Source organism: Cyclopterus lumpus, chromosome 14 (assembly GCF_009769545.1).
Source record: "Cyclopterus lumpus isolate fCycLum1 chromosome 14, fCycLum1.pri, whole genome shotgun sequence".
In the NCBI taxonomy this organism is placed as follows: Eukaryota; Metazoa; Chordata; class Actinopteri; order Perciformes; family Cyclopteridae; genus Cyclopterus; species Cyclopterus lumpus.
Genome location: NC_046979.1, coordinates 657,501 through 669,649, shown reverse-complemented (window position 1 = coordinate 669,649; position 12,149 = coordinate 657,501). Strand labels below are relative to the sequence as shown.

General features: G+C 43.0%; 2 protein-coding genes across 2 annotated transcripts; both read left to right on the top strand.

The window, feature by feature from the left end:
• The first annotated feature begins 4,046 nt into the window (after positions 1-4,046).
• On the top strand, positions 4,047-4,549 carry ins (preproinsulin). Its single transcript, XM_034550476.1, has 2 exons — positions 4,047-4,233; positions 4,383-4,549. The coding sequence occupies exons 1-2, from the start codon at positions 4,047-4,049 to the stop codon at positions 4,547-4,549; spliced, it is 354 nt and encodes a 117-aa protein (XP_034406367.1).
• A 608-nt stretch (positions 4,550-5,157) lies between these two features.
• On the top strand, positions 5,158-11,305 carry nipal4 (NIPA like domain containing 4). Its single transcript, XM_034550313.1, has 10 exons — positions 5,158-5,330; positions 5,954-6,058; positions 6,895-7,032; positions 7,489-7,545; positions 7,729-7,819; positions 8,031-8,191; positions 8,429-8,596; positions 9,196-9,275; positions 10,306-10,518; positions 10,874-11,305. The coding sequence occupies exons 1-10, from the start codon at positions 5,291-5,293 to the stop codon at positions 11,078-11,080; spliced, it is 1,260 nt and encodes a 419-aa protein (XP_034406204.1). The 5' UTR covers positions 5,158-5,290; the 3' UTR covers positions 11,081-11,305.
• The last annotated feature ends 844 nt before the right edge of the window (positions 11,306-12,149 follow it).

The window sequence follows — 12,149 nt, the reverse complement described above, 5'->3', positions numbered from 1 at the left end:
TGTTGACTTCCGATGGGTCAGAGTGGGTTTCTTCAGGAGAGGGTTGACTCCGCCTCCTTCAGAGAGTTGGGGAAACAGCCGGTTGAGAGGGAGGTGTTAATAAGATGGGTGAGAAAGGGAAGAAGGTCCGGAGCAATGGACTGGAGAAGGTGAGACGGGATGGGGTCAAGGGGGCAGGTGGTTGGGGGGTCAGAGGTTACCAAGGTAAGAACTTGATTAGGAGACAGGGGGATAAAAGAGGAAAACAAGGGGGAAGAAGGTGAAGTTACTGGAGGTGTAGTTATAGAAGATGTTTTTCTAAATCCTGACTGAAACTCCTCAAATAAACTATTCTGATGTAGAAAGTCACACAACTGATGTGCGACTACTTTCTCAAGGATCTTAGAGAGGAAGGGAAGGTTAGAGATCGGTCTGTAGTTAGCCAACACCTCTGGATTAAGAGTGGTCTTTTACTATTACTACTACTACTACTACTACTACTACTACTACTACTACTACTACTGAGGTCTATAGGAATACACGGCTCCACAGAGCTGTGACTCTCTGTCAGCCTGGCTACAGTGCTAAAGAGAACCCTGGGGTTGTTCTTATTTTTCTCTATTACTGATGAGTAATAGGCTGCTCTGGCATTACGGAGAGCCTTTTTATATGTTTTAAGGCTATCTCGCCAAACTAAGCGTGATTCTTCCAGATTGGTGGAGCGCTGTATGCTTTGGAGCTTCGAACACGTGCCTCTCCAAGTGGAGAGCAGCGGTCCTGCAGAGGAAGATGTCTGAGGACGTCCTCGTGCTGCGTGAAAATGCTAATTGTATTTTTTATGGAGATTATTAGTCTGCATTATTCAAACTGATCTTGTCTTAATATTGATTTTTAGATTTTTATCAAAGCAAGAAATCTGTACTTTTTCAAATATATTCTTATATTAGTTAGTCTATTGAGTTTGTAAATGTGGCTTCCTGTTGTATCTTCCCATCCTTCAAATTAAAAGCACAAACGCATGTAGATTAAAATATGATTAACATCGTTCACTATTCTGTCTTCTGAGACATGGAACCTCTAACAATACTGTTTAAGAGTTTAATGAAGGAATCCGGGGACTAGGTAATCAGTATGAACTCGTAGTATTTAGGTAGCAAAGAACACATGAAGTACACAAACATCAAATGTTTGTGTACTTCATGTGTTCAGTACATTACTGATGTTTTTGTAATTTTTAAAAGCTTGATGACAGGGTCCATAATACATTTACATTGTTTTTAAAACAAAGAGTCAGATCGTACTCAGTCAACAATTTCAATCGTCTTTAAAACCAACAAAGAAAACAAATCTTGTTGTAAATAAAACCATAAAACATAGAACAAATACAAACGTTCAAACCTGCAGGAGTAAACAATAAGGACTGTTACTAATATTATTATTAAAAGAACACTAGAGTTTATGATAATTTAATTATAACTTATATTATACAATTAAAATAATCAATTCAAGAGAAAGCCATCCGCCTATTATTCTGTCTTTTGGGAATTATTTTAGAATTTAAGTCAATTTTACTGTAAAGACATTTGTAGAGATAAAATAATGTTATTGTATTAGTAATAATGTATATGTATGTCATGTATATTTTATATACATAAAGTACACATTAAAGTCAAAGATTGGTTAATTTTGCTATTAATAAAATTATTCTAATGATTATTATTTTCTTACACAAAGGATGTAGGGCCAATAGCAACACAACAGGTTAACGTGTTCAAGTATGAAGTATTAACATTTACTTTTATTTGTTTTTTTTCTCAATTTTTTCTCAAAATTAAATTTTAGGAATTAATTATTTATCTTAATTTTTTACCTCTCAACCACTTTTCACCAGAGCTACTGCACAAATAAAATATGCACTTTTAAATAATAATATATAAATATATTTAATTATCATACAGATAGATATCCGTGCAAATACACTCAATAAAAGTACGAGTTCAAACATTTACAAAGGAAAACAAGATAAATTCAATACGATAAAACTTGATTAAAAGGGTAAAAAAACTAACAAGACTATTTCAAATGTATTCAACACTAATGAACATGAATAAAGGTGGACGTGAGTCATGTGAGGAGGATTAATAAGTGAGGCAGCTGTTTGGTTTCTGGGAAACGTCGAGTGAACTTCTCACAAACACCGTCGAGTTTTCCGTCCTCGTTGAGTTTCTCTCTTGGAGACGAACGAGCTGCATCAGCCACAAAAACACCGTGTTCTAGTACTCTGTACTAGAAGTACACAAGTCTAAGTACCAGAAGAATACTCAACATATAATATCATGTATTGTAATTACTGATGTATTAATATATCCATCACGGTATTGTAGCAGCTGGCAAAGATCATTTTAATGACTTTATATATTGTTGGTAGTTTAATCTGTACTAAAACATAATTAAAGAGGTTATTATTTTATATTAAATCTCAATCTAACTGTCAGTAAAAATGCAATATTACCGTCTGAGATGAAGCTGAGTAGAAGTTCAAACTAGCAGAACTTGAAAACTGTGCTTGAGTAATTGTACTTTATAATAAACTGTGTATAAGTCGACGTGATGATGGAAATTAGGAAAAGAGTCTAATATCGGTATTAATTCCTGTTTTTAGTCGCTATTAATGAACACCGTTAAGTTTGATTTACAGATGGTTCATCCAATCACCTGCCAGCCAATGACAACTTCTCAGATGGTTCTGAGTGACAAACTAATGACGTAATAACAATAACAATAATGATAAAAAATCATTTCATGCCATAAAAGCAGCAAAGGACACGAAGAGCTGATTAACGGGTTAGTTTGATGTGTTGACCTTCAAACGGAGACGATGCGTTCAGGAGCCGTCGTGGCAGGAGGAACACGCGGCTGATCGGTGATCAGTGTTCGTCAATAACAGGTGATCAGATCATGGCGGCTCATTAGCTGTGTTTGTTTTACTGAGTGCTGCAAGCGGCCAATCAGGGGTAATCAGGAGTAAACACACACACACACACACACACACTGAGTATGTGGGTTTTGTCCCCATAAGAGTAATAAGTCCCCATAATGTGACTGTGTAAACAGAGACATGTCCCCACAACATCAGTAATACCAACATACACACACTATGAGGGGGCGTGTCCAGGTGGAGGTGAAGGAGTATAAAGGAGGAGGTGGCCCTCTGCTCTTCCTCACACCGACCAGCTCCCGCTGACCTGCTACTGCTGCTCCTCTTCATTGGCTCTTCCTCCTCCTTGACAGGTGAGATGCTACTCCTTCATTGACTCCTCCGTCTCCTCTTCTCCTCCTCCTTCATCTCCTCTTCTCGCTTCTCTTCCATCTTGTTCCTCCTCTCATGTTCCTCCTCATGTTAATAGTTCATCTCCATCTTGTTCCTCCTTCCTCTCCTCCTCCTTCCTCTCCTCCTCCCTCTCCTCCTCCCTCTCCTCATCCCTCTCCTCCTTCCTCTCATCCTCTCTCTCCTCCTCCCTCTCTTCATCCCTCTCCTCCTCCCTCTCCTCCTCCTTCCTCTCCTCCTCCCTCTCCTCCTTCCTCTCCTCCTTCCTCTCCTCATCCCTCTCCTCCTCCCTCTCCTCCTTCCTCTCCTCCTCCCTCTCCTCCTCCCTCTCCTCCTCCCTCTCCTCCTCCCTCTCCTCCTTCCTCTCCTCCTCCCTCTCCTCCTTCCTCTCCTCCTTCCTCTCCTCCATCCTATCCTTCCTCTCCTCCATCCTCTCCTCCTTCATCTCCTCCTCGTACGACGCCTCCTTCCTCTCCTCCTTCCTCTCCTCCTTCCTCTCCTCCATCCTCTCCTCCTCTCTCTCCTCCTCCCTCTCCTCCTCCCTCTCCTCCTCCTTCCTCTCCTCCTCCCTCTCTCTCCTCCTCCCTCTCCTCCTCATCCCTCTCCTCCTCCCTCTCCTCCTCCTTCCTCTCCTCCTCCCTCTCCTCCTCCCTCTCCTCATCACCTTCTACATCTAGTTCCTCCTCTAGTGTTCCTCCTCATCACCTCCTCCTCTGCTATCTCCTGACAGTTCTCCTCCATGATGGCGGCCCTGTGGTTCCAGTCCGTGTCTCTGCTGGTCTTACTGGTTTTGTCGTGTCCTGGTTCTCAGGCCGCCTCCGGTCCTCAGCACCTGTGTGGGTCTCACCTGGTGGACGCCCTGTACATGGTCTGTGGGGACCGGGGCTTCTTCTATAACCCCAAGAGGGCCGTGGACCCTCTGATGGGTGAGTACTAGTACTAGTACTCTAGTACTACCGTAGTACTAGTACTACAGTACTAGGTAGTAGTACACAAAGTGAGGAGGATCAGAAGCTCTAATTGTATTAGAAGAGAAATTCATTCCCGTTGAGATAACGGCTGTTGGTCCCTCCAGGTTTCCTCCCTCCCAAAGTGGGCGGAGCTTTGGCGGCGGGCGGCGACAACGAGGTGGCGGAGTTCGCCTTCAAGGACCAGATGGAGATGATGGTGAAGAGAGGCATCGTGGAGCAGTGCTGCCACCGGCCGTGCAACTTTATCGACCTGCAGAACTACTGCAACTGAACCGCTTTGTTTAGCCTAGCCTAGCTTCTGGGCTAGCTTAGCTTAGTCAAGCCTAGCTTCTGGGCTAGCTTAGCCGCGCCTCCAGCGTCGTCTCTCTGAAGGAAACTGAGAAATGTATGAAATTATTTTTCCTAGAAAATAAAGTTTTGTGAATTAAGATATCAAGATTTGTGTTTATTGGTTGTTTATGTACTTCTCTTTGTTGTCATTCAATTCATAATAACAACATTATTATAATACTAGTAACTTTATTTATATTATTATTTAATTTTCAAAGAAATAATTATTCATAATTCACCTCTTCCACAACACAAAGTACACACTGCTGCAATAATACTAATACCATAAAACCTTAAAATAAAATACTTAACCCTGTGGACGAATACCAAACTATAACAAACTCTCACACATTAAAAGTACTTGTACCAAAGTATGAATACAGTAAAAAAGAGTGTTTTTTCTTAATTAGTTTGTTATTTAATCTTATTGTTAATATTTCACGTGACACCTGTTGCTCCCACCGGCTCTGCCCGGCGGGGCGGGGCTGGGCGGGGCGGGGTCAGGTGTCGCTTTGTTTACGGCGTTCACTTCAGTCTTCTCCCCGAGAGAAGAGGAGCGGAGCCTCGCGTCTCTCTTCCCGGAGATCAGCGTCTTGTCCGCGGCCTCGGACGGCCGGATGACCCGGGCCCTCGAGCCTCCTCAACGGATCTCCGGTTCGTTCCCCAAAGAAGAAGCGACACGATGCGGGAAGTTCACCTGAACAACGAGACGTGCGGGAACGGTGAGAACCACGATGGTCCCCATCGACCTCTCTGGTGTTGACGTGGCCTCCACAAGGAGAGGATTTGTAACCGCGTGTCATTGAAGGCAACACGATGACAACAACACGATGGCACGTGGAGTTGATCCGTTTTATTAATCTGATCAATATTTACATTGAAGTCAATGTCTATGTCTATCGATTCATTTATTTACTGATCAATCGATAGTAAATAAATCGGCTGATATTCACATTTCAGATATTGTGAATTAATGTAATTAATTAATAAATAAACAAATGATTAATAATCCATTGTGATCAGCTGTATCATTACACGTCTTCTAATCAATACTTCTGAATGATCTGCACCGACAGCTGACTTCCTGCTGCAGGTTTCACCTGTTGTGTCTCTGAGAGCTCCTGTTTACAGAGTCAACATTGAACGCCTCCTCATGTGGTCAAACCAGTCCTGCTTCACCTGTGTGTGTGTGTGTGTGTGTGTGTGTGTGTGTGTGTGTGTGTGTGTGTGTGTGTGTGTGTGTGTGTGTGTGTGTGTGTGTGTGTGTGTGTGTGTGTGTGTGTGTGTGTGTGTGTGTGTGTGTGTGTGTGTGTGTGTGTGTGTGTGTGTGTGTTGTCCCTCTCAGCGTCTCTGCTCAGGTTGTGGTGCAGCACTCAGTCCGGTCTTTGTTCAGTCTCTGGAGGTCAGAGGCCGATCTACACACACCTGGACAACAGCAGCAACAGTACAGGTAACACACACACACACACACACACACACACACACACACACACACACACACACACTGAGTGCAAACATCCTTGTGGTTCCGTGTCTGTTTATTAAGTAGGTGCAGTATCTGAAGAGTCTGGTGCTCAGAGACACTCCCACTGTAGTCCACTGGGGGCGCCAGAACCAACACTGTTAAAGAACTAAGAAAAAGACCCGGAAAATACAATTGTACACCCGGTTTGTTGTATTTCCGATCAGTTGTAGTTCTGGTCGGTTGTTCTTCTTGTCTGTTCTAGTTCTGTCGGTTGTAGTTCTGGGCGGTTGTAGTTCTGTCGGTTGTTGTTCTTGTCGGTTGTAGTTCTGGGCGGTTGTAGTTCTGTCGGTTGTAGTTCTGGGCGGTTGTAGTTCTGTCGGTTGTAGTTCTGTCGGTTGTAGTTCTGGGCGGTTGTAGTTCTGTCGGTTGTAGTTCTGGGCGGTTGTAGTTCTGTCGGTTGTTGTTCTTGTCGGTTGTAGTTCTGGGCGGTTGTAGTTCTGTCGGTTGTTGTTCTTGTCGGTTGTTGTTCTTGTCGGTTGTTGTTCTTGTCGGTTGTAGTTCTGTCGGTTGTTGTTCTTGTCGGTTGTAGTTCTGGGCGGTTGTAGTTCTGTCGGTTGTTGTTCTTGTCGGTTGTTGTTCTTGTCGGTTGTAGTTCTGTCGGTTGTAGTTCTGGGCGGTTGTAGTTCTGTCGGTTGTAGTTCTGGGCGGTTGTAGTTCTGTCGGTTGTAGTTCTGGGCGGTTGTAGTCCAGGCCGGTTTCGTCATGTGACTATTCAACGCGATCTGATTGGTCTTTCACACCCTCACAAACACTCTCTCCAGATGTGCTGACCGATGTGATCTACAACCCCTGGCTGGGTCTGACTCTGGCCCTGCTGTCGGCCTTCCTCATTGGTGGGAGCGTCATCCTGAAGAAGAAAGCTCTCCTCCGATTGGCCAGCAAGGGACACACCAGAGCAGGTGGGTAGACAAGAGGTCTCACTCCTCCCTGAATTTTACAGATGTTTTTTAATTAATTAATTCTACATTTTGACAATTCTGTCTAATTCTTGCTGTAATCTTTTAATGATGCTGTTAAGAAAAAGAGACAAGCAAACAACATGAAAGGATAAGGTGAATTTAGTCATTTATTATGAGTTTGTTTTTTTGGTCTCTCAATGAGTTAGATGTTAATGTTACAGATGAAGAAATGTAAATGCATGAATCTAAATTGTAGAACCAGAAACTCTGATGAGTTGTTTTGTTCACTTGAAAGCTTCGAGGGTGGGAACGAGTGTTTGACTTCAGGCTCCGTTCCAGAATAAGTGACCAAGTAGGAAGCTGCTCAAGCAGTTTCTTTACTTTGAGTCACTTAAAGTTCAGCAGGAGATTAAATGTAACATTTAAAGTGCATTCTGGGTGTTTTTGTCTGTGCAGGTGACGGAGGCCACAGCTACCTGAAGGACTGGTTGTGGTGGGGCGGCCTGCTGACCAGTAAGACTTTTATTCTGAAGGGGAGATTTACTTTACTTTAGCTTAAAGAAAACTTCTGCAGATTAATAAAAAGTACTTTAAGTGAGTTTTTAATCTGCAGAATGAAAATAAAACACAATTTCTAATACCTTTTTAGTTTAAAAGTCGTATTAATCACCTTCTTCTTCTGTGGTGCCCCCGCAGTGGGAGCTGGAGAGCTCTGCAACTTCGCCGCCTACATGTTCGCTCCGGCCACGCTGGTGACGCCCCTGGGCGCGCTGAGCGTCCTCATCAGGTAGGAGCTCAATATAGCATATACATATACATTATATATATATATATATATACTACCATATACCATATATACCATATACAACTACCACAAAGACACATACACGTTTTGATACATGTTGTTATTATATTATTATAATCATATCATTATCATATTAGCAAGCAAGTCGGGCTCAAGCCTACCCAGAATGCATTGTGGCCCCGTGTGGTTGCAGTGCCGTGCTGTCCTCCTACCTGCTGCAGGAGGTGCTGAACCTGGTGGGGAAGCTCGGCTGTCTGCTGTGCGTCCTGGGCAGCGTCCTGCTGGTCATCCACGCGCCACAGGAACAGGAAGTGACATCACTTCAGGACATGTCCGACAAGCTGCTGGAGCCCGGTGAGCGTCCATCAGATGATAAACAGGAAGTCACAGGAACAGTGACTTCCTGTTAGATCTGTAGGCTACTTGTAGTTTACAGACCTAGTGTGGATTTATTAATAGTGTCTATGAATATACATTCATATCTTTTGTTCTTTTGATGTCTGTGAAACACTTTGATGCTCGGTCTGATATGAAGGGATTAACCTGCATCCTTTGTGCTAAGCTAAGCTAGCATGTGTTGCTGTTGTGCAGGGTTCCTGGCGTACGCGGCCGCCGTGCTGCTGCTGTGCGCCGTGCTCGTCTTGTACTTCTCTCCTCGGGTCGGTCGCTCCAACATCTTCGTCTACGTCGGCATCTGCTCGCTGCTCGGCGCCTTCACCGTCTCCTCCGTGAAGGGCCTCGCCATCGCCGCCAACGCCGGTGAGGCCGAGCACGAGTTCCCTTTCCACTGTTTGATGTTTAAGAACGAGATTAAAGCTTAAAGTGAACGCCGCGGTGTAAAGTTAGTGTGTATAGTTCATAGTTATGTTGTATTACTCGTGTCCTGAAGATAGAGTTTGGGGGTTTTAATTGACTGTAAAAGGAAATATTTCTAATTATTTACAATTAACAGTTCATTATTATTTGTTGAGTTCTGTCTCAACTGTGACCAAAAAGGTTTGAACAAAGTTGATGTAATAATGTGTGTTTGATCTTTGATAAAGTAATGTGGGTTATAATAAATATAATTAATTAAATTAAATGGATTCATGTTATAATAACATATAAATGTGCTTGCATGTATTTATATATTTATATAAATGCATGTTCAATATTTTTACACTCGAATAATCAATAATCAAATGTAAAGACAGTTATTTAACAATATGTTTGTGAGGAGTTACATTTTTATATTTATATATTTATACAGTGTTCCAGTTACAACCTGCTGTAGAGGATACGTCCTGGCTCGTGCGCAATGCATTCTGGGACATAATTGCTCTGCTGGGGGTCACTATAACGTGTGTTTCTGTGTCCAGTGGTTCGAGACGTCTCGGTGCTCGCTAGCCCGCTCACCTGGATCCTGCTGGTCACGCTCATCGTCTCCATAGTGACGCAGGTGAGTTCCTCTCGTCCTCTCCTGTGGACTTGGCATGGCAAGCTAAGCTAAGCTAGGCTAGGCTAAGCTAACGGCTGTGTTGGTGACGTACAAAACTATCTTTCAAAAGTCTCTCTAGTTTCCTAATGACAAAACTAATATTGGTTTGAGGAAGTTTTGAAGCCTAAAGTTCAGCGTTTTGTCCGTCACATCTTGTTTCTTATCAACCAGTATACAGGAAGTGACGTAGGGACCTGTCAATCACCTTGTAGCCCCGCCCTAAAGCATCCCCTGCTTTATGGTCTGTTTGACTCTAAATGACCATAATTTACTAAATGAACATCATTCTGTATTGAAGAAGACTTGAAACTAGAGATTGAGACCAAAAACTAATGTTTACTGAGGGAATACATCAAGAGAAGTAGAGTCATTTATATAGACTTCTATACAACCAGAGGAGTCGCCCCCTGGTGGTCAGGAGAGAGAATGCTGCTTTAACACATGAAGCATAGACTTCTATACAACCAGAGGAGCGCCCCCTGGTGGTCAGGAGAGAGAATGCTGCTTTAACACATGAAGCATAGACTTCTATACAACCAGAGGAGTCACCCCCTGGTGGTCAGGAGAGAGAATGCAGCTTTAACACATGAAGCATAGACTTCTATACAACCAGAGGAGTCGCCCCCTGGTGGTCAGGAGAGAGAATGCAGCTTTAACACATGACGCATAGACTTCTATACAACCAGAGGAGTCGCCCCCTGGTGGTCAGGAGATAGAATGCAGCTTTAACACATGACGCATAGACTTCTATACAACCAGAGGAGTCGCCCCCTGGTGGTCAGGAGAGAGAATGCAGCTTCAACACATGAAGCATAGACTTCTATACAACCAGAGGAGTCGCCCCCTGGTGGTCAGTAGAGAGAATGCAGCTTTAACACATGAAGCATAGACTTCTATACAACCAGAGGAGTCGCCCCCTGGTGGTCAGGAGAGAGAATGCAGCTTGTTAAAGAACCAGAGGACTTGGTCTCACCTGTCTGTCTGCCTGCAGGTGAACTACCTGAACAAGTCTCTGGACAGCTTCAACACCCTGCTGGTCTACCCCGTCTACTACGTCCTCTTCACCACCGTGGTTCTGTCGACCTCCGTCATCCTCTTCCAGGAGTGGAGTAGCATGGCAGCCGTGGATGTGGTCACGACGCTGGGCGCCTTCCTGGTCATCGTGGTGGGCGTGGCCATGCTGCACCTCTTCAAGGAGACGCAGGTCGGTGGCCTCGTAACTTTTGTCCTACTCCCCCTTTTAATTTACTCTCAAGTTACACTTTTTCTTCTTACAATGTCCCCGACCTCCGTATTTGTTTAATTTCTTTTACCTACAATAAGCCTGATTCATGTTCATAGAAAAATATTGATGATGTTCATGGTCCCCAGAAGAGGAATCCTTCTGACGTTCACGGTTTTAGATGTCAGTGACACATTTGATGTACCTTTTCTCCAGAGATCTGCGGCGGACATCTTGACTGTCATCATCTGGTGTTCACATACTTTAGTTCATGTTTCATATTTGACAAAAAGAAACAGGGTAAATAAACTCTAAAACAAACTCTGGTGTCTTTCAGATGACAATGGTGCAGCTGACCAATCAGCTGCCTCAGCCGGTGGAGAGGGCGGGGCTTCCACGGGAGGTTTCAGCCAATGAAGGAGCAGCAGCAGGAGGCAGGAGCAGGACTAAAAAAGATGACAAATACGGACTGATGGACAACAGGGTGATAGAGAGTCTTCCTCCGATGAGAGATGAAGGGCCGAGGGTCTTCATCATCAGCTGAAGAAGAACTCAGGTTTCTGCTTCCTGTCTGGACTTTGTAGTCCAGACTGGTTGGGTTGTAGTCCTCATTCTGTTAGTCTTCTTTTAAAAAGGTTCCTGTTCATCGTTGAGGTCCATCAGCTTTCAAGCTAGACAAACTAAACTCTGAGTCACTTCCAACAACACATACAACTACTACAAAGACACAAACAACTACTACAAAGACACAAACAACTACTACAAAGACACAAACAACTACTACAAAGACACATACAACTACTACAAAGACACAAACAACTACTACAAAGACACATACAACTACTACAAAGACACAAACAACTACTACAAAGACACAAACAACTACTACAAAGACACAAACAACTACTACAAAGACACATACAACTACTACAAAGACACAAACAACTACTACAAAGACACAAACAACTACTACAAAGACACATACAACTACTACAAAGACACAAACAACTACTACAAAGACACAAACAACTACTACAAAGACACATACAACTACTACAAAGACACAAACAACTACTACAAAGACACATACAACTACTACAAAGACACAAACAACTACTACAAAGACACATACAACTACTACAAAGACACATACAACTACTACAAAGACACATACAACTACTACAAAGACTCATACAACTACTACAAAGACACAAACAACTACTACAAAGACTCATACAACTACTACAAAGACACATACAACTACTACAAAGACATACAACTACTACAAAGACACATACAACTACTACAAAGACATATACAACTACTACAAAGACATACAACTACTACAAAGACATACAACTACTACAAAGACACATACAACTACTACAAAGACACATACAACTACTACAAAGACTCATACAACTACTACAAAGACACAAACAACTACTACAAAGACTCATACAACTACTACAAAGACACATACAACTACTACAAAGACATACAACTACTACAAAGACACATACAACTACTACAAAGACACATACAACTACTACAAAGACACATACAACTACTACAAAGACACATACAACTACTACAAAGACACAAACAACTAC